Source organism: Schistocerca americana, chromosome X, assembly GCF_021461395.2.
Source record: "Schistocerca americana isolate TAMUIC-IGC-003095 chromosome X, iqSchAmer2.1, whole genome shotgun sequence".
Taxonomy (NCBI): Eukaryota; Metazoa; Arthropoda; class Insecta; order Orthoptera; family Acrididae; genus Schistocerca; species Schistocerca americana.
In genome coordinates this window covers 621,573,054-621,591,721 of record NC_060130.1, presented here as the reverse complement: position 1 = coordinate 621,591,721, position 18,668 = coordinate 621,573,054, and the positions used below count along the sequence as shown (strand labels likewise).

The 18,668-nt window shown below is 38.1% G+C and overlaps 1 protein-coding gene across 1 annotated transcript in view; it reads right to left on the bottom strand.

Moving 5' to 3' along the window:
- LOC124556542 (DCN1-like protein 4) overlaps positions 1–18,668 on the bottom strand; it is a 138,991-nt gene that overhangs the window by 50,945 nt on the left and 69,378 nt on the right. The window contains exons 3-4 of the mRNA XM_047130497.1: positions 3,288–3,385; positions 1,135–1,279 (exon numbers count right to left, since the gene is read on the bottom strand). Of these exons, the coding sequence (XP_046986453.1) occupies positions 1,135–1,279; positions 3,288–3,385 (243 nt within the window). The remainder of the gene's footprint in view (positions 1–1,134; positions 1,280–3,287; positions 3,386–18,668) is intronic.

Genomic DNA, 18,668 nt, shown 5'->3' with positions numbered 1-18,668 from the left:
ATGGAAATAATGGTCAATACATTGTATACACTTCTTTTATTATTAATCATACCTCCCAATGTTTGACTTCAAAAAAGGCAAAGGAAGATATTCCCATTATCAGATAAACCTAAAAAATATATCAAAGGTAAAAGCTATGCCCAAGAATCAAACCCAAACCAGCAATTTGGCAGTCTTAACGTCTCAACTGCACAACCAATGACCTCCCTCCACTACATGTACAGAATGGCAAATACATTAGCTAAAACATGAAAACACAAAACATTAATAACTCAAAGATTATTATCTTTGGACCCATATCATACAATAAAAAATGTTTGTTTTTAGACGATATTTCAATGTCTAGCACTGAGAATACAGTTTTCCATCATCAACTTTGACCTCTATTTTTCAAGAACTAGGGAGTGTGCAGCAGAAAGCTAAGCTAAAACAGAAGTGTCTCTATTTTCAATGTAGAAAGTCCTTGCAAAACTTGATCAAAGTCAATTACCCACACGTCATACCCTCCCCTTGATAGCTGAATCATGCGTATATACAGGGTGTTTCACAATTCCTAAAGTTTGTAGAGGCAACTTAGTAGATAAAGTAAACTCATGTCCAGACAGATATCTTTTGCAAGTAAAGTACGTTTGAAGATCAGTGTGTACACAGCAGACACAATCAGCTTTGACGTGTGTGCTTTACAGGAGCCCATGGCATGGGAAAAGTTTCAAGTACTAGTTGTTCGGTTCTCTTGTATGTGACGAAGGGTGACCTCTTCAAAGTGCAGAGTTTAGTGTGCCCATGGGGCACCACAGCCAACCCACCTAGTTTTAACATTCCGGTTTCTTGCATCTGTTGTTTATGTCTGATGAAGGTGGTATGTGATGCCATAATTACAACAGGGCCTGATGAAAGGACCCTCTTCTCGGTTTGTACAAGTACCATGAAGCGGGAGATTTGAAAGTGGTCCAATGCTCAAACTTATTTTATATCCAAATACTACATTTCTGGACATGGGTTCCTGGTAAAATCTTTATCTATTAAGACCCCTCTACAATTCCCAGAAACATGTAACATGAATTGTTAACCACCCTGTATATATGCTCAAATGTGCACACACATCAGTACTCTCTATAACAAATAGATACTCACTGTAGATCCACAAAACCTCTCAGCCATTCATTAAGAGTAAAAAATCCCATTTGCCTTGCATTCATCTTCCATGCTAATACCAGCATTACTACATTTTCTGGCTCCACACCAATGTCAGCACAGAATTTTTCCATTCCTTCAGGTCCTGTAATATCAGCTTTATGTCACTTTATTCTTTTATGGAACACCACCTTTCTCATTATTTACAGTACAATAATATGTCACAAAATTATCAGTATATATATGACAAGTGTGTGAGGGCAATGATCACCCAGCTTTCAACAAAAATATATTAGATTTGGAAACTGTGACTGGGTGTCTCTAGGGAACACGAAATACGAACTGTAACAGAGTGAAGATGGTATACAGAAAAGTAATTAAGTCAAGCACCTTGGCAGTTGGATCATACAGTATTAACACTTACTAAATTAGTGTGGAGGCCACCAATATGGGCATTACCTTCAGAGGACTGACACACACAAATTTGTTACACAGAAAATGTCCCAGTTCTCTGAACATTGCAAATTTTTCATATACAGGTCACAACGGATTGTTAGGGCAGCTAGAATATATTAGATGTCCTTCATGCTCATCAAACCAACCTTTGACATTCAGAGCTGCGTGAATGGGGTTATCATCACTACAATCGCCATCAACTTCGAAGATTCAACATACAGTAGCTGACAATACCTGCATCACAAGTAAACATATCTTGCCTTGGGAAAAGTGCAAGAGTGAACACAGTGGATCCCATTTCACACTTCAGTCAGACATTAGGTCACATTTTGAGTTTCTTGCACAAGCGAAGTCTCTTTTTTACATCAGTTTGGTTTACTACAGGCTATAGCAAATTTACTGTGACTGTTTTGTTTTTGCAGTTTCAATTGTACTATCTTTGTTGACACTGTACTATGAAAATTCCTTTTTGTGGCAGACTGTTCCTATTTGAAGAATCTGCTAAATACAATGATTAAAGAAAAATATCATTGTTTAAGATTTTTCTCTTAATAACATTCTAAATAAAGAATCTGAAAATCTTGCCATGCTTTCGTAAGTATCAAGCGAATTATGTTGACTATGCAGAAAATCTGAGCTGCAGCTTTCACTTCCTTCTGGCAAATCAGTTCTCACTTCAGAGACATCTCATACTCAAGGCGTTACAAATTTTATAATACAACAAGCCCCCGATTATCTGTACATTGTTCAACGATCTCTAAACAAATGGAAAATGAGGCCTGAAGTATTCAGTTATAATTAGAATGATTATTTTCATTCAGAATACACTATTACGTATATGACTCATGTTTCACTGTCATTTGACTATACCAATATTTTGACACTCTGGAAAATGAGATTTGTAGTCATGAAAATGTAAGAGAAAAATGGAAAAGAAACAACTGGACAATTATTTCCTGAAAGTGATCTGAAAGCAAGTAATATGAAACATGATTTATTTTGAGTGTAATTTTGTTACTAAGGTGTTTATTCTGGCGAGTAACGTGGAAGTAATGTAGTGGTGTTTCATATGTGATACATAGCACATTTTGCAAATATAGTAAATAGCAGTTGGGGTAAAAACATGGGTATTTTCAATTACCTGTGCAGTCTCTGGTCTCTAATAACCCAGATAATTATGACCCTGGTGGGCTTTCTTAATATGAAACAAAGAAAGAACTGTACCTCTATCGTCGTAGGACTGCGAGAAGGAGATTAGTTGAAAATGTAATCTCTTTCATTATAGAATGGATGAAGACGCGGACAGAGGGTGAGCTGCACCATAGAAAACAGGATGGAGCCCAGATTAAGCCTTCCTGGTACACATTATAGCCAACTTTGTACGTTGCACGCTGGTGATGTAAATCACCAAACAATGTGGCTTTGGTCTGGAGCCTGCCACATGAGGCAGGATACTGACTGACAATCTAGTGCAAAGCACAGTTAAGCATAAAGTAGTTGAGAGTCCCTCTAGTTAAGCCAATAGAAAGGCATTGCTCAACTATGCATCATGAAGTTAAGATTGTTGTTAGTAGTCACAAATGATTAAAAATTATCAAGCACATCTATGATGAAGATGAAAAGGAACAGCAACAAACTGGATGACATTAACAGCTCTAGCAAATACCTCATTAAAAAGTAAAAACATTGATACGTACCCAATGTGTCTGGTTCAGTAGGCGCAGTGTATTCCCTAAACAACTGCACACATCGTCTCTGAGTAAATGCTGAATTGTCTCTTGCAATTCTTCTAGAACTGAAACAGATTTGGAATCTTACTACACATGTAACTAAGAACCTGATCATAAAGAGAAAACTGATCACCAATAAAAGTTCTGTCTCATTACAGTTCTCTCTCAACCACATACCAATATTTTCATTGTCCAATTCTGAAGCTCCAAAAAGGTTCAGAGTTTGGCACCATGATTTTTTTCTATCACTTATTACTTCTTTCCCCCTTAACAATGCTCTGAACATGTTAAAAAAAGTGAAGGATGCCTTATGGTTTTGATTTCATAGAAAAGTGTACATCATTTTATAATAGCTTATAAGTTAGTTCACAGGCTGTAAGAAAATGAGTGGTTACCACCTCCAAAAATTTCACTTGCTTACTAATTACCTAAAATGCTGCACTAATAAACTATTGCAGATCAAAAGTAAACATACTTTAAATCTCACAAAAGCTTTACCTGTGTACTTTAGTAACTAAGCTACCACGCAAAGTAAAGTAGTTTGCTTTTCAATTGATAGTAAGAATTAACAAGAAATAACATCTAATTTTAATTTTGCCTTTGGGGACTGACATCTCAATAGATCACAAATGAATAGACTCACACACACAGAAGCCTCATTTCTTCTGAAACAAACAATTTTGTCATTTGAAAGCACTTACAAAACAATTATTTCTGAGGTCTTTGTCTAGCTTCTTGCATTAACTTTTCACAATGGCTGGGAGTGTGACTATGGAAAATCATTGACTTTCAAATATGGCAAGATCAGGGCTATACGGTAATTGCTCAACCACTCTGAAGCTTACTACAGCTAAAATTTGATACAAATGCTTGAATAATATCGTGAAACACTGCCCAGATTAAAGGAAAGAAAGAAGGTTATGATTCTGTGTCTCATTAACACTTAACAGGTCACACCTCATCAATATGACCAAAGAGTTTTTCTTCTTTGTGAACTAGTTAGTTAGATAATTAGTAACTTGTTTCATGGATCATTTTTCATGACAGATTGTAATGATGTGGAATGGGTCATTACACATTCACATCACAAATCAATTTGTACATACTGTTACATTCTGAACATCTCTACTTTTTTCTGACATTGTAAGGAACAAAAGTCTAATGAAAATTCGTCTGTTGTGTGGCTGTCTCTTGAGCTCTGTTTAATACCACTGTCACCCTCATTGTTTCCTTGTAACGTGTGTTTTGGCCACACACAACCACCTGTGTTATTTAGTATCCCAACACGAGTATGTGTAATCAACACCACTGCCTTATGTGCACCATCTCTGAAGTAAATTTATTACTGTCACTTTTGTGATACTTAAGTTTTTGGAAGTGTGTACAGGGGTTGGACAAACATATGGAAACACCACGAGAAATGCATACTTTAACATAAATACAGATGCTAGCCATGCCTGCAGATTGCACTGTTGTATTCAACCATGAACATCACCTGTTGAATGTCCTCAATACGTTACATGTGTCAGTCATGGTCAAAACAGCATTCTGTGTAAATCTTAGTGTATTACGTTGGAGCTAAGTGAATTCAAACGTGGACAATTTGTTCATGATCATATGATAGGTGCTTTCATAACCAAAGTAACTGAAATGTTTGGTGTTTCACGGGGTACCATATTGAAGATTTACACTGCTTAATGGGAAAGCACCGAATCCTGATGCAGATGAAAGTGTGTGTTAGGTGGTTGTGACAGATGGTCATTGAAGAGGATTGTGATAAAAAATAAGAGGCTAACAGAAAAAGAAAAAAAAAAATCACTGCTGAACTGAATGCTGCAATCACGAACCCTGTCAGCATCAAAAACATCAAGTGAGCTCCAGAAGCAGGTAATGCTGGAATTCCAAAACCACATATCAGTGATACAAATGCCCATAACAGGACACCATTATGTCCAAGCCATAAAAACTGGAATATGGAGCAATAGAAGAATGGCTTTTGATCATATAAGCCTGGTTTCCACTGTTTCCAACTTCTGCCCAAATTTACTTCCCAAGAAGTGAAACATGGTGGGTGTTCAGTGATGATTTAGGCACTCACATCACGGTATTCCTTGGATCCCATGATTAATACTCTGCAAGGTTGCATTACTGTCAAGGATTATGTGATCATTGTGGCTGATCAGGTCCATCCCTCGGCATAAAGTTTGTTCCCCAATGGTGATGCTGTGTTCCAAGATGACAGGGCCCCTATTCACACAGCTCACACTGTCCAGGGGTGGTTTTGTAAGGACGAGGACGAGTTGTTGCATCTCCCCTGGCCACCTATCATCCGATCTAAATATTAATTAGCCTTTTTGGTCTACTCTGGATAGAGGGGTGTGTGATTGCTATCCATCTACATTATCATTACCTGAACTTGCCAATATTTTGCATGGAGAACAATATAAGATTCACTTGAAAACCATACAGAACCTGTACTTATCCATTCCAAAATGACTGCAAGTTGTTTTGGATGCCAACTGGTTTCCTATATTAGGCACAGTGATGTTCATGTTTTTGGTATTTTCATATCATTCTCCACATGGAGGGGTCAAACATTTTTTCTCACGTCTCTTCAGAAAATGTATAAATTTCTCACAGATGACAGAATTATGTAAGATCTGCTATGAACTGATGTATATGAGGGTAGCTGAGAAAATGTGGAGGACAACTTTAAATACAGCAACATGACACGGACACAAATGTGGCTGCTTCTTCAAGTGGAAAATTTTCCAAGGCATTTATTAATAAAGATTACTATGTAAGTAAATGTGGGTAGATTAAATAACATGAAGCCAGTTAGTCATTGGTGAAGATGTGGAAGGAAAAAAAATCTTTTTTCTTTATTTTGATGATAAATTGATGGATGACACTTATGTACACTAACATGCACATGACAAACATTCATGTATGGTTTGACAGATCTCATTATGCACGAGATACAGTGTTGCAATGAATGCCTTCATCGATCCTTTGCTACACGCACGACCTTACAAAGCTTCCCATCTCCATTTCAATGAGCTGTGGGATATAGATGGAATAACGTATTTGCAGTTACTATGCTGTATGAAAGATTCCTGTTTGTATTTCATTGTATTCACTCTGGATAAGATCCTAGAAATGAGAGTTGCATCTTCTGGCAGTAAAATGCAGCCTCTGATTCACCTTTCCCATGGTACTATGTATGCGACTACTTGTATTAAAGTTGTTTGTAATAGTAATCTGTAAGGACTTAGCTGAATAGACAGTCTTTTCATTCACACAATTTATCGTGTAACCAAACTTTAAGAGATTTGTTTTAATACTTTAACATGGATTATCTCACACTTTTTATTGTTCACTGTCTTGCCACATTTCTCATCAAAGATATTTTGACTAAAAAATCTTGCAATTGGTTTTGATCATCTGATGACTTTACAAAATGGTAAACAATAGCATATTCTGCAAACTATCTAACAGAGCTGCTCAAATTGTTTAATAAATCATTTATACAGATTAGGAACAGCATAGGAACTATAACACTTCCTTGGGGAATGCCAGCTATCACTTCTTTTTTACTCACTGACTTTCCACCAATTACTACAAACTGTGACCTTTCTAACAGGAAATAATGAACCCAGTCATACAATGAGACTATACTCCATAGGCATGCAATTTGATTAGAAGTTGCTTGTGAGAAAAAGGGTCAAAAGCCTTCTGTAAATCCAAAAATAATATTACTATTATCACTACTCATGGTAGCAGCAGCTGTAGTACAAGTACTGCCAATATTATTAGTTCATAGTCAGTATTATTTACTCGCACTGTCGCTACTAACTCTCAAATAATTTTAATACTATCTGTTGTATTAAAATTGTTATTTCTTAGATAACTATCATGTAAAAAAGGAACTGTATGTGTGAAACCCTGGTCCAATGTAAGAGGGGGCCTGATGCCCCTAATGAGATCAGATTATATAAATAAATAAAAATTTGAAATCAATTTGAGATCCCCTGTAGGGCTAGCTGTGTTTGAAAAGAACAATATTTTTTGAATATGTGCTGACTGTTTGTCAATAAAGCATTTTCTCTGAGGTAATTCAGAATGTTCGAATACAGTGTATGTTCCAATATACTGAAGGAAATTTATGTCAATGATATGGGTCTGTAATTCACTGGATTACTCCTATTTCCTTTCTTGAGTACTGGTGTGACCTATGCAACTTCCCCATCTTTAAGTATGGATATTTCGTCTAGTCAGTAGTTGTATTAGATTAGATTTACTTTCATTCCAATTGATCTGTAGTGAGGAGGTCCTCCAGGATGTGGAACATGTCAGAAAAACAACACATGACAAATATTTACAACTAAAACAAATAAGCTAATGTACCATTCCACAGGTCCCAAGTGGAATGATCGTCATTTTTTAATGAACACTATATGAAAGTCATTTTACAAATACTAATGCACTGAATTTAAAATAAAAGTTTTTTTATTTATTTATAAGGTAATAAACATGTAATACAACTACTATAATACTTATTTACAATGAACACATTACTGCACTGAAATTGTGCAGAAGTTATATTGTTTTTTATATACATAAAAATCAGTTGGTTTTACTGAGAAATTCATCAATGGAGTAGGAGGAGTTGGCCACCAATAAATCCTTTAGGCTTCTCTTAAACTGAATTTCATCGGTTGTTAAGCTTTTTATGGCTGCTGGCAAGTTATTGAAAATGTGTGTTCCTGAATAATGCACACCTTTTTGTACAAGACTAAGCGACTTTAAATCCTTGTGAAGATTATTCTTATTTCTAGTATTGATTCCATGAATTGAGCTGTTGGTTTGAAAAAGTGATATTTTTAATGACAAATTTCATTAAGGAATAAATATATTGGGAAGCAGTAGTTAGTATCCCTAGCTGCCTAAACAGGCTTCTGCAGTATGTTCTTGAGTTCACACCACATATAACTCTTACTGCACGTTTTTGTGCCCGGAAAACTTTAGCTTGGCTTGATGAATTACCCCAAAAAATAATCCCATATGACATTATGGAATGAAAGTAAGCATAGTATGCCAGCTTTTTCATTTTTATATCCCCCATGTCTGACAAAATTTGCATTGCAAACAGAGATTTGTTAAGACGCTTCGGCAGTTCTGTGGTGTGCTCCTCCCAGTCGAATTTATTATCAAGCTGTAATCCCAAGAATTTAACACTGTCCACTTCTTCTATCTTCTTGTCATCATATGTTAGACATATACTCGTGGGACACCCCTTACAAGTTCTGAACTGCATGTAGTGTGGTTTTTCAAAGTTTAGTGACAAAGAATTGGCTAGGCGGGTTCGATCCCCACCACTGCCTAAATTTTGATAAATAATCAGCATTGGCGGCCGAAGACTTCCGGCATAAGAAGTCAGCCTCATTCTGCCAACGGCCTCGTCAAAGAGGGCGGAGGAGCGGATAGAGGTTCAGGGCACTCTCTTGTCCTAGGGGTGGGAAATTGCCCCTAAAGGTGGAAGAATCAGCAATGATCAACGACATGAGGATGCAGAAGGCAATGGAAACCACTGCATTAAAGACACGTAACGTGTATCCACAGGACAAGTGGCCTGTATTTGAAGAGGTGTCATGATGATCTCTCCATTGGCAAAAGATTCCGGAATAGTCCCCCATTCGGATCTCCGGGAGGGGACTGCCAAGGGGGAGGTTACCAGGAGAAAAAGATTGAATAATCAACGGAAGGATAACATTCTACGAGTCGGGGTGTGGAATGTCAGAAGCTTGAACGTGGTAGGGAAACTAGAAAATCTGAAAAGGGAAATGCAAAGGCTCAATCTACATATAGTAGGGGTCAGTGAAGTGAAGTGGAAGGAAGACAAGGATTTCTGGTCAGATGAGTATCGGGTAATATCAACAGCAGCAGAAAATGGTATAACAGATGTAGGATTCGTTATGAATAGGAAGGTAGGGCAGAGGGTGTGTTACTGTGAACAGTTCAGTGACCGGGTAGTTCTAATCAGAATCGACAGCAGACCAACACCGACAACGATAGTTCAGGTATACATGCCGACATCGCAAGCTGAAGATGAACAGATAGAGAAAGTGTATGAGGCTATTGAAAGGGTAATGCAGTATGTAAAGGGGGACAAAAATCTAATAGTCATGGGCGACTGGAATGCAGTTGTAGGGGAAGGAGTAGAAGAAAAGGTTACAGGAGAATACGGTCTTGGGACAAGGAATGAAAGAGGAGAAAGACTAATTGAGTTCTGTAACAAGTTTCAGCTAGTAATAGTAAATACCCTGTTGAAGAATCACAAGAGGAGGAGGTATACTTGGAAAAGGCCGGGAGATACGGGAAGATTTCAATTAGTTTACATCATGGTCAGACAGAGATTCCGAAATCAAATACTGGATTGTAAGGCATACCCAGGAGCAGATATAGACTCATATCACAATATAGTAATGATGAAGAGTAGGCTGAAGTTCAAGACATTAGTCAAGAAGAATCAATACGCAAAGAAGTGGGATACGGAAGTACTAAGGAATGACGAGATACGTTTGAAGTTCTCTAATGCTATAGATATAGCAGTAAGGAATAGCGCAGTAGGCAGTACAGTTGAAGAGGAATGGACATCTCTAAAAAGGGCCATCACAGAAGTTGGGAAGGAAAACATAGGAACAAAGAAGGTAGCTGCAAAGAAACCATGGGTAACAGAAGAAATACTTCAGTTGATTGATGAAAGGAGGAAGTACAAACATGTTCCGGGAAAATCAGGAATACAGAAATACAGAAGTACAAGTCGCTGAGGAATGAAATAAATAGGAACTGCATGGAACCTAAGACGAAATGGCTGCAGGAAAAATGTGAAGACATCGAAAAAGATATGATTGTTGGAAGGACAGACTCAGCATACAGGAAAGTCAAAACAACCTTTGGTGATATTAAAAGCAACGGTGGTAACATTAAGAGTGCAACGGGAATTCCACTGTTAAATGCAGAGGAGAGAGCAGATAGGTGGAAAGAATACATTGAAAGCCTCTATGAGGGTGAAGATTTGTCTGATGTGGTAGAAGAAGAAACAGGAGTCGATTTAGAAGAGATAGGGGATCCAGTATTAGAATCGGAATTTGAAAGAGCTTTGGAGGACTTACGGTCAAATAAGGCAGAAGGGATAGATAACATTCCATCAGAATTTCTAAAATCATTGGGGGAAGTGGCAACAAAACGACCATTCACGTTTGTGTGTAGGCTATATGAGTCTGGCGATATACCATCTGACTTTCGGAAAAGCATCATCCACACAATTCCGAAGACGGCAAGAGCTCACAAGTGCGAGAATTATCGCATAATCAGCTTAACAGCTCATGCATCGAAGCTGCTTACAAGAATAATATACAGAAGAATGGAAAAGAAAATTGAGAATGCACTAGGTGACGATCAGTTTGGCTTTAGGAAAAGTAAAGGGACAAGAGAGGTAATTCTGACGTTACGGCTAATAATGGAAGCAAGGCTAAAGAAATATCAAGACACTTTCAGAGGATTTGTCGACCTGGAAAAAGCATTTGACAATATAAAATGGTGCAAGCTGTTCAAGATTCTGAAAAAAGTAGGGGTAAGCTATAGGGAGAGGGAATAATAAGAGTGGACGATCAAGAACAAAGTGCTCGTATTAAGATGGGTGTAAGACAAGGCTGTAGCCTTTCGCCCCTACTCTTCAATCTGTACATCGAGGAAGCAATGATGGAAATAAAAGAAAGGTTCAGGAGTGGAATTAAAATACAAGGTGAAAGGATATCAATGATACAATTCGCTGATGACATTGCTATCCTGAGTGAAAGTGAAGAAGAATTAAACGATCTACTGAACGGAATGAACAGTCTAATGAGTACACAGTATGGTTTGAGAGTAAATCAGAGAAAGACGAAGGTAATGAGAAGCAGTAGAAATGAGAACAGCGAGAAACTTAACATCAGGATTGAGGGTCACGAAGTCAATGAAGTTAGGGAATTCTGCTACCTAGGCAGTAAAATAACCAATGACGGACGGAGCAAGGAGGACATCAAAAGCAGACTCGCTATGGCAAAAAAGGCATTTCTGGCCAAGAGAAGTCTACTAATATCAAATACCGGCCTTAATTTGAGGAAGAAATTTCTGAGGATGTACGTCTGGAGTACAGCATTATATGGTAGTGAAACATGGACTGTGGGAAAACCGGAACAGAAGAGAATCAAAGCATTTGAGATGTGGTGCTATAGACGAATGTTGAAAATTAAGTGGACTGATAAGGTAAGGAATGAGGTGGTTCTACGCAGAATTGGAGAGGAAAGGAATATGTGGAAAACACTGATAAGGAGAAGGGACAGGATGATAGGACATCTGCTAAGACATGAGGGAATGACTTCCATGGTACTAGAGGGAGCTGTAGAGGGCAAAAACTGTAGAGGAAGACAGAGATTGGAATACGTCAAGCAAATAATTGAGGATGTAGGTTGCAAGTGCTACTCTGAGATGAAGAGGTTAGCACAGGAAAGGAATTCGTGGCGGGCTGCATCAAACCAGTCAGTAGACTGGGGGGAAAAAAAAAAAGGGAACCAGTGATTAACGTCCACAAATATTTTATTGGCTGATCTTTCCAAGACTACACATGATTTGCTATTTATTGCAATGTTTGTATCATCGGCAAACAAAACGAACTTGGCATCTGGTAATGTTACTGATGAAAGGTCATTGATGTACACAAGAAAAAGTAAGGGCCCCAAAATGGGAACCTTGTGGGACCCCACACATAATTTAGTTCCCAGTTGGATGATGCCTGATAGCTTGATACATGTCTCTTTCCTAATACCACCCTTTGTTTCCTGCCAGAGATATGAGATTTGAACCATTTTGCAGCATTTCCTGTTACACTATAAAACTCTAATTTACTTAAAAGGATATTGTGATTTACACAGTCAAATGCCTTTGACAGATCACAAAATATACCAGTTGCCTGCAATTTTTTGTCTAATGAATTAAGCACATTTTCACTTTAAGTGTAGATAGCGTTCTCAATATCAGAACCTTTTAGAAATCCAAACTGTGACTTTGACAGTATGTTATTTGAGATAAGATCGTTATAAAGCCGACTGTACATTACTTTTTCAGAAATTTTTGAGAATGCTGGCAACAGTGAAATTGGATGGAAATTTGATGCAATTTCTTTATCTCCCTTCTTAAACAGTGGCTTAACTTCAGCATATTTCAGCCATTCAGGAAATATTCCACTGATAAATGACTGGTTACACAGATAACTTAATATGTTACTTAGCTCAGAATCACATTCTTTAATTAACTTTGTTGATATTTCATCATACCCACTAGATGTTTTTGATTTTAAAGATTTTATGATGGACATTATTTCTGTTGGAGTAGTGAGGGTCAAAATTCATATTATGGAAGTTGCTTGATATTTCTGGTCTGAGGTATTCCATAGCAGCATCTACCAAACCTGACAACCCCATCTTTTCAGTAACAGTTATAAAAAGTTTATTAAAAAGTTCTGCAACACTATACACATCTGTCACCAATGTATCATTTACTCTTAATGCTATTTGTTCCTCTTCATGTCTGGTTCTATCGGTCTCCTCCTTCACTTTATCCCATATTGTCTTTATTTTGTTATCTGATATGACTATCTTTTCCTTGTAATATATTTGCTTTGACATCCGTATTACAGTCTTTAATATTTTGCAGTATTTCTTGTAATGTGCTGTAGCATCAACATCGGAACTGTTTCGGATTGACAGATACAGTTTTCTTTTTGTTTTACAAGATACCCCTATTCCTCGAGTAATCCATGGCTTTTTTGTCGACTTTGCTCTAACCTTGGTACGTTTTGGGGGAAAACAGTGTTCGAATAAGGTAAGCACTTTATTAGCAAAAGTGTTATATTTTTAATTCATGCCATGAGCACTGTAAACATCAGTCCAGTGAATGTCTCCGAGGAGTGTCCTAAAATAATCAATTTTTGGCTTATTGATTACCCTCTTGAGCTCAGATTTAACAGATTTTATATCCTGTTCAGTATTAACATTTAACAGAAGGAACTGCATGTCATGGTCTGAGAGGCCATTGACTATCGGTTTTGTAATATAATTTTGTTCATTGGACTTTTCTATAAAGATATTATCAACGGCTGTTTGTGAGCAAGTGGCTACCCTAGTGGGGAACTTTACAGTGGGAATTAAGTTGAATGATAGTGTTAGTAACTCAAATAAGTTCTTATTGGGAGAGTCTTTAAGGAAATCTACATTGAAATCACCAGCAACCACTATTTCTTTGTTTTTGGTTGTTAAATGGGCCAGTACAGCTTCAAGGTGGTTTACAAACATATTGAAGTTACCTGCAGGTGCTCGATATACACTTAATATTATGAAGGATTTTTTGTGAAATTCTAATTCTGTTGCACATGTTTCCGTATGCTGTTCTAGGCAAAATTTATGAATGTCCATGTTCTTAAATTTATGACAGTTCCTAATGAATGTGGCAACTCCTCCTTTCTCCATTTCTGATCTACAAAAATGAGATGCTAACCTAAACCCTGTAACACTTAAAAGTTCTATACCAGTGGTCACATGATGTTCAGAGAGGCAGATTATGTCAGCTGGGTTTGAAGACTCGAATTCATCTATGCAGATAGTTAATTCATTAATTTTATTTCTCAGTCCTCTAATATTTTGATGCAATAAACATAGCTGACATTTCACACTGACTGAGTTAAAATTTGGTACAGTTATAATATCTGCTGACTGTTGAAAATTCTTAACTAATAGCTGTTTATGCTGATGTAATAAGCTGGAATTATGTTTTTTGATTTCTTTCTCAAACTTAAGGTTTGTCTCAGTTCTAACCTCTCTTAAGATTTGCTTTCTTTCTGTCCTCCCTACCCTAAAAATGGGTGTTTTCTGAACCCTATAACCACTGGTATTTTACCACTCATGACAGTGCCTCTCCCCTTTAACTTTTCTGCTATTTCCCCAGCCAATTTACCCTTCCCCTTCCTGTTGAGGTGAAGGCCATGCCTAGTATAATCCCACCTACTGAGAGAATCTACAGGAACCACACCAATGTGTGACCCTGCACCCAACATAAGCAGCCGTTCCAGCTCCCAATTAACTCTCTTCACAGAAGAGTTCAAATGAGGTCGGTCATGGCGCCCAAGAACAGATACAAACTCAACACTAGTATGCTTCGATGCTGATACAATCTTCGCCAGGTCACACTCTATACTGCACCCAGGATCTCTGTCAATACTGTTATCTGCCCCACCCACTATAACCACGGTGTCTTCCTTAGTGAAATCTTTGCAAAGTGATCCTAAATCCTCTGTCACCTGCTCCAGACCAGCACTAGGTTTAAAAAAATTGGTGACCTGGTATTCTGATCCTAGTTCATCATGCAAAAGTTGGCCAACACCTCTTCCACGGGAACTACCTAACAACAACATTTTCTTTCTCTTTACTGATTTCCTTACATTCTTACTTTTCAATTTGCTGCTGAAAGTTTGTTGTGCCCCGTCTACACCTACAACTGCTTGAGGCTCACCAGCTTCTAATTGAAGCAACAGGTCAAATCTATTTTCCACATTCACCATGAAGCTGTCAGACAAAGTTCTTGGCCTGTTCCTCCTATTGCCTGTTGCCACTTCCCACCTCTCTTTACCCTTCTCCCTCCTTAACCTGTCAAGATCTCCCCTGGCCTCGTCTAACTCAGCCTGAAGGGCGGCAATTTTCCCCTCCTGTTCCAGTATCTTCCTATCTCTACTACAAATCCTACAAAACCACTGATGACTCATTTACTTCCCCTATTCCCATGCCACTACAGTCACCCACATGGAAAAAACTATAGCACCCATCACACCAAAGCTCCGACCTAACAATTCTACGGCAAGTCAAGCACTTTTCACTCATGATAAACTTAACTGTTTATTAAGAATAAGTCAGTTAAATTACAGATAAACACGAAAATTCGGTTACACAAATTCGGCCTATACGCAACTGTGTGTAACCAAAAACAAAAGTGCAAAGTTTCTGAAACAACAACTTAAACTTTATGCTACTTTCCGGAAATGTTAGTTAAATAATGAAGACGTACACTAAGTTAAATTGTTGGAGAGAGAGCAAGGAACAACTAAACAAAATTCTATAGATTTGCTGCAGCAGAACGTAAACAGAAAATACGACTGTACGGTCTTTTCACATTTTCTGCTTTATTACGTACAGAAAAATGAAACTTTTAGTGGTACACTTAAGAGGCACACTAATACACCTATTTACCACGTAATCAGTACTAATCTATATGTTTTATAATCTAAAATGACTTATGTTTATGAGAACACCAAAACTCGCGCTAGTCGCCTGGCTGCAGGGCTGCCAACCTAAGATTGCTAGGTATGGATCTATCATGCCAGCATACTCTGGAAGAAACTGGCACACAATATGGACCCAAAACCTGCCTTCATTAAGTGATTTAAATCACTTCACTATACCAAGGGTATCTACTTCAGAGTTATGTTGGCAACTGTTCTCGATTCAAATTCTAAAATACTTACTTTGTTTGCTTTGGTGAAATAATTCCAGAAAACTATTCACTAACTCCACTTTAGTGGCACTGTTTTATTACTATTGCTGTTACACAGTGTAGGTACTAACTGTTTCTTGCTTGTTTACAGATTACCAGAGTACCTATGGATTTTCTGTTAGGTTTCACTACAGAATTTCATTGTGGAAACTATTAAAATCATCTCAAATTACAGTCCACAATAAATTTACAGATTCTGTAAATCATTGCCAACCCTTGAGATTTTGCACTCTTTTAGAGCTGGCATGATTTTTTTGTTACTTCTGCACCACCTTTGTGATCTGTTTTGAATGCCATGGCAGATCATTTCCACCTCTTATTAATTTTTTGGTACAAAAATCTCAATCACTGTCAACACTATTGCTTTGAATTTAAGCCACATCTGGTCTACACTTACACAGTTTGGAACCTTTTGGACACAATTTAATGACCTTTTCAAAATAGAGACTTTCCGTACATTACTGACCAGTGGGGTGGGCAAACCAACTGCTCCTTATATGATCAACTGTTTGTCAATGAAATCTGAATACCAATGTGCTCATTAAAAGTAATTCTGTCAACCCTGCAACACATACTTTTACTGACAGGTAATGAATTAGATTTGCTAAATACAGAATTTTACTGTTTTCTTCGCAGAATGAAAGAAAAATCGAAAGTAGAAACAACATAATTTAAATAAATGTCTTGATCCATAAACAATTAGAAGCTCCAGCTTTTGTGGCTTACCACAAATTATCGCTAGATTGTGAGGTACTTACCAACACTGACAAGGCTGCTTTTGTTGATGATATTCACAGTAAAAGATGAGCTTTCACACATTGTTCATGTTGCTCTGAATTTTTATGCTGTGAATGTTTTTTATGATATTACCCTGGGGAATGCAATGTTTCTCTCTCAGTATAAAGGGCGTTCAAAAAGAAATGAGCCGGAGGCATAATTACAGAAACCAGTACCTGTGTGTTAGAAGTATTGACCCTGGCTATTGAGACACTTGTCCCACTATGACACAAGGTGTTGAATGGCTGTCTCATAAAATTCCCGGATCTGCGATGTGTACCAGTTCTGCATGTACAGCTGGATGTCTTCATCCACATGAGTGCAGAAAAGGTTATGCTGACCTCCTTTGACCAAGCTGGCCCCCTTCCGATTCATTTGCTACAGCACGGGACAACAGTGAATGCACATCGTTACTCACAAACCTTGACCGTCCTTCACCAAGCGATCAAATCAAAATGACCATGCAATCTCACCCGTGGGGTCATTCTACTCTATGGGAATGCAAAGCCTCATACAGCCAACACAGTCGCAGCACTCCTGCAGAAATTCAAATGGGAGGTTCTCGGCCACCCTCCATACAGTCCGGACCTCTCTCCTCGTGATTACGCCATTTTTGGTCCCCTTAAAAAGGCTCTGAGGGGCAAACAATTCACCTCTGACAACGACATACAGCTGCACGTGTAGAAATGGTTCACATTGGTGCCTCGACAGCCAGGGTCAATACTTCTAACATTCGGGTACCGGTTTCTGTAATTATGCCTCCAGTTCATTTGTTTTTGAATGCCCCTTACATGAAATAAAAATCTCAGCAAAAACTGAAATAATTGGATTAGTGTGTTTTCCATTTTCAATTACTATTAATTATGTTACATTACACAAGGTAGGGCAGAATGGATCCCCTAATTTGATGGACGAATTGTAAAAACAGACAAAGACAATTAAATAGGTTTTTGTTTCTGAACACTACATTCAATGCCATTTTGTTTCCATTAGGTTTTGAAAATCGTACCATCCACAAAAACATTGTTTATATGATGGTCGTGCAGTTGATGGTCAAAGTGATCACCGTATCAGGCAGAAATCTACACATATGTCTGGCCCTGTTTTGACAAGAACTGAGGTTGGAATCTTCCAACACATTGGTTAGGGGGTTGAAGATGGTGTAGTAAACTGCCAAAGCTGACAGCAAAATAAAATAACAGTTTGAAAATTAGATGGCTGAAAGGTGTTTGATTTGACATTCTCCACTATATGGCGAGTAGCAATCCATCCTTTTCATAATACCGTCAATAATGAAACATGAGACACGATCAACGCAGGAGGTGGGTGGGGCCAGGTGAGTGTCCCCTGGGACTGTGCATTCAATGGGGGCCATCCCTCCTCCAGTCATCACACCCCCAATCAATTATAGCAAACACACTGAAGAGCAACAGCATTCACTAATCAACCAGTTGCAACAGCTAAAATGGAGAAACAGGGTGCGACAGTGAAAGGGGGCAAACCGCATCTAAAAGCAATTAATACAGAGGTAAAGGGGGATAACACAGGCAGCTGGTAAGAGAGGTAGGGTCTAGAACTGCCCCCCCTCTCCTGCTACAGTATGTAGAGGGAGATGCCCTGGCCCCTGCTCTCGCCCCTGCACTTTAAATTGTGCAGCAGAGGAGAGACTAATCAAAAGTTATCCATTTTGCAATTTTCCCAATGAGTCTACTTCTCCAAATTTATCTTCTATTTGCTCCACCAAAAACGTAATGGTTTCGTCCCTTTGAAAGTATCTCCATTGTTTCGTTCCCAGTCTTCTGGCTTCTCTCTCTTCCCTTTGGGTACCCAGGGTAGGGAAAGCAGTTCTATGGTAACTGTCTGTATTGAATTATTTATATTTATCTATCAAGATACTGAGACCAGTATGGGCACTGATTTGGTCAAGTT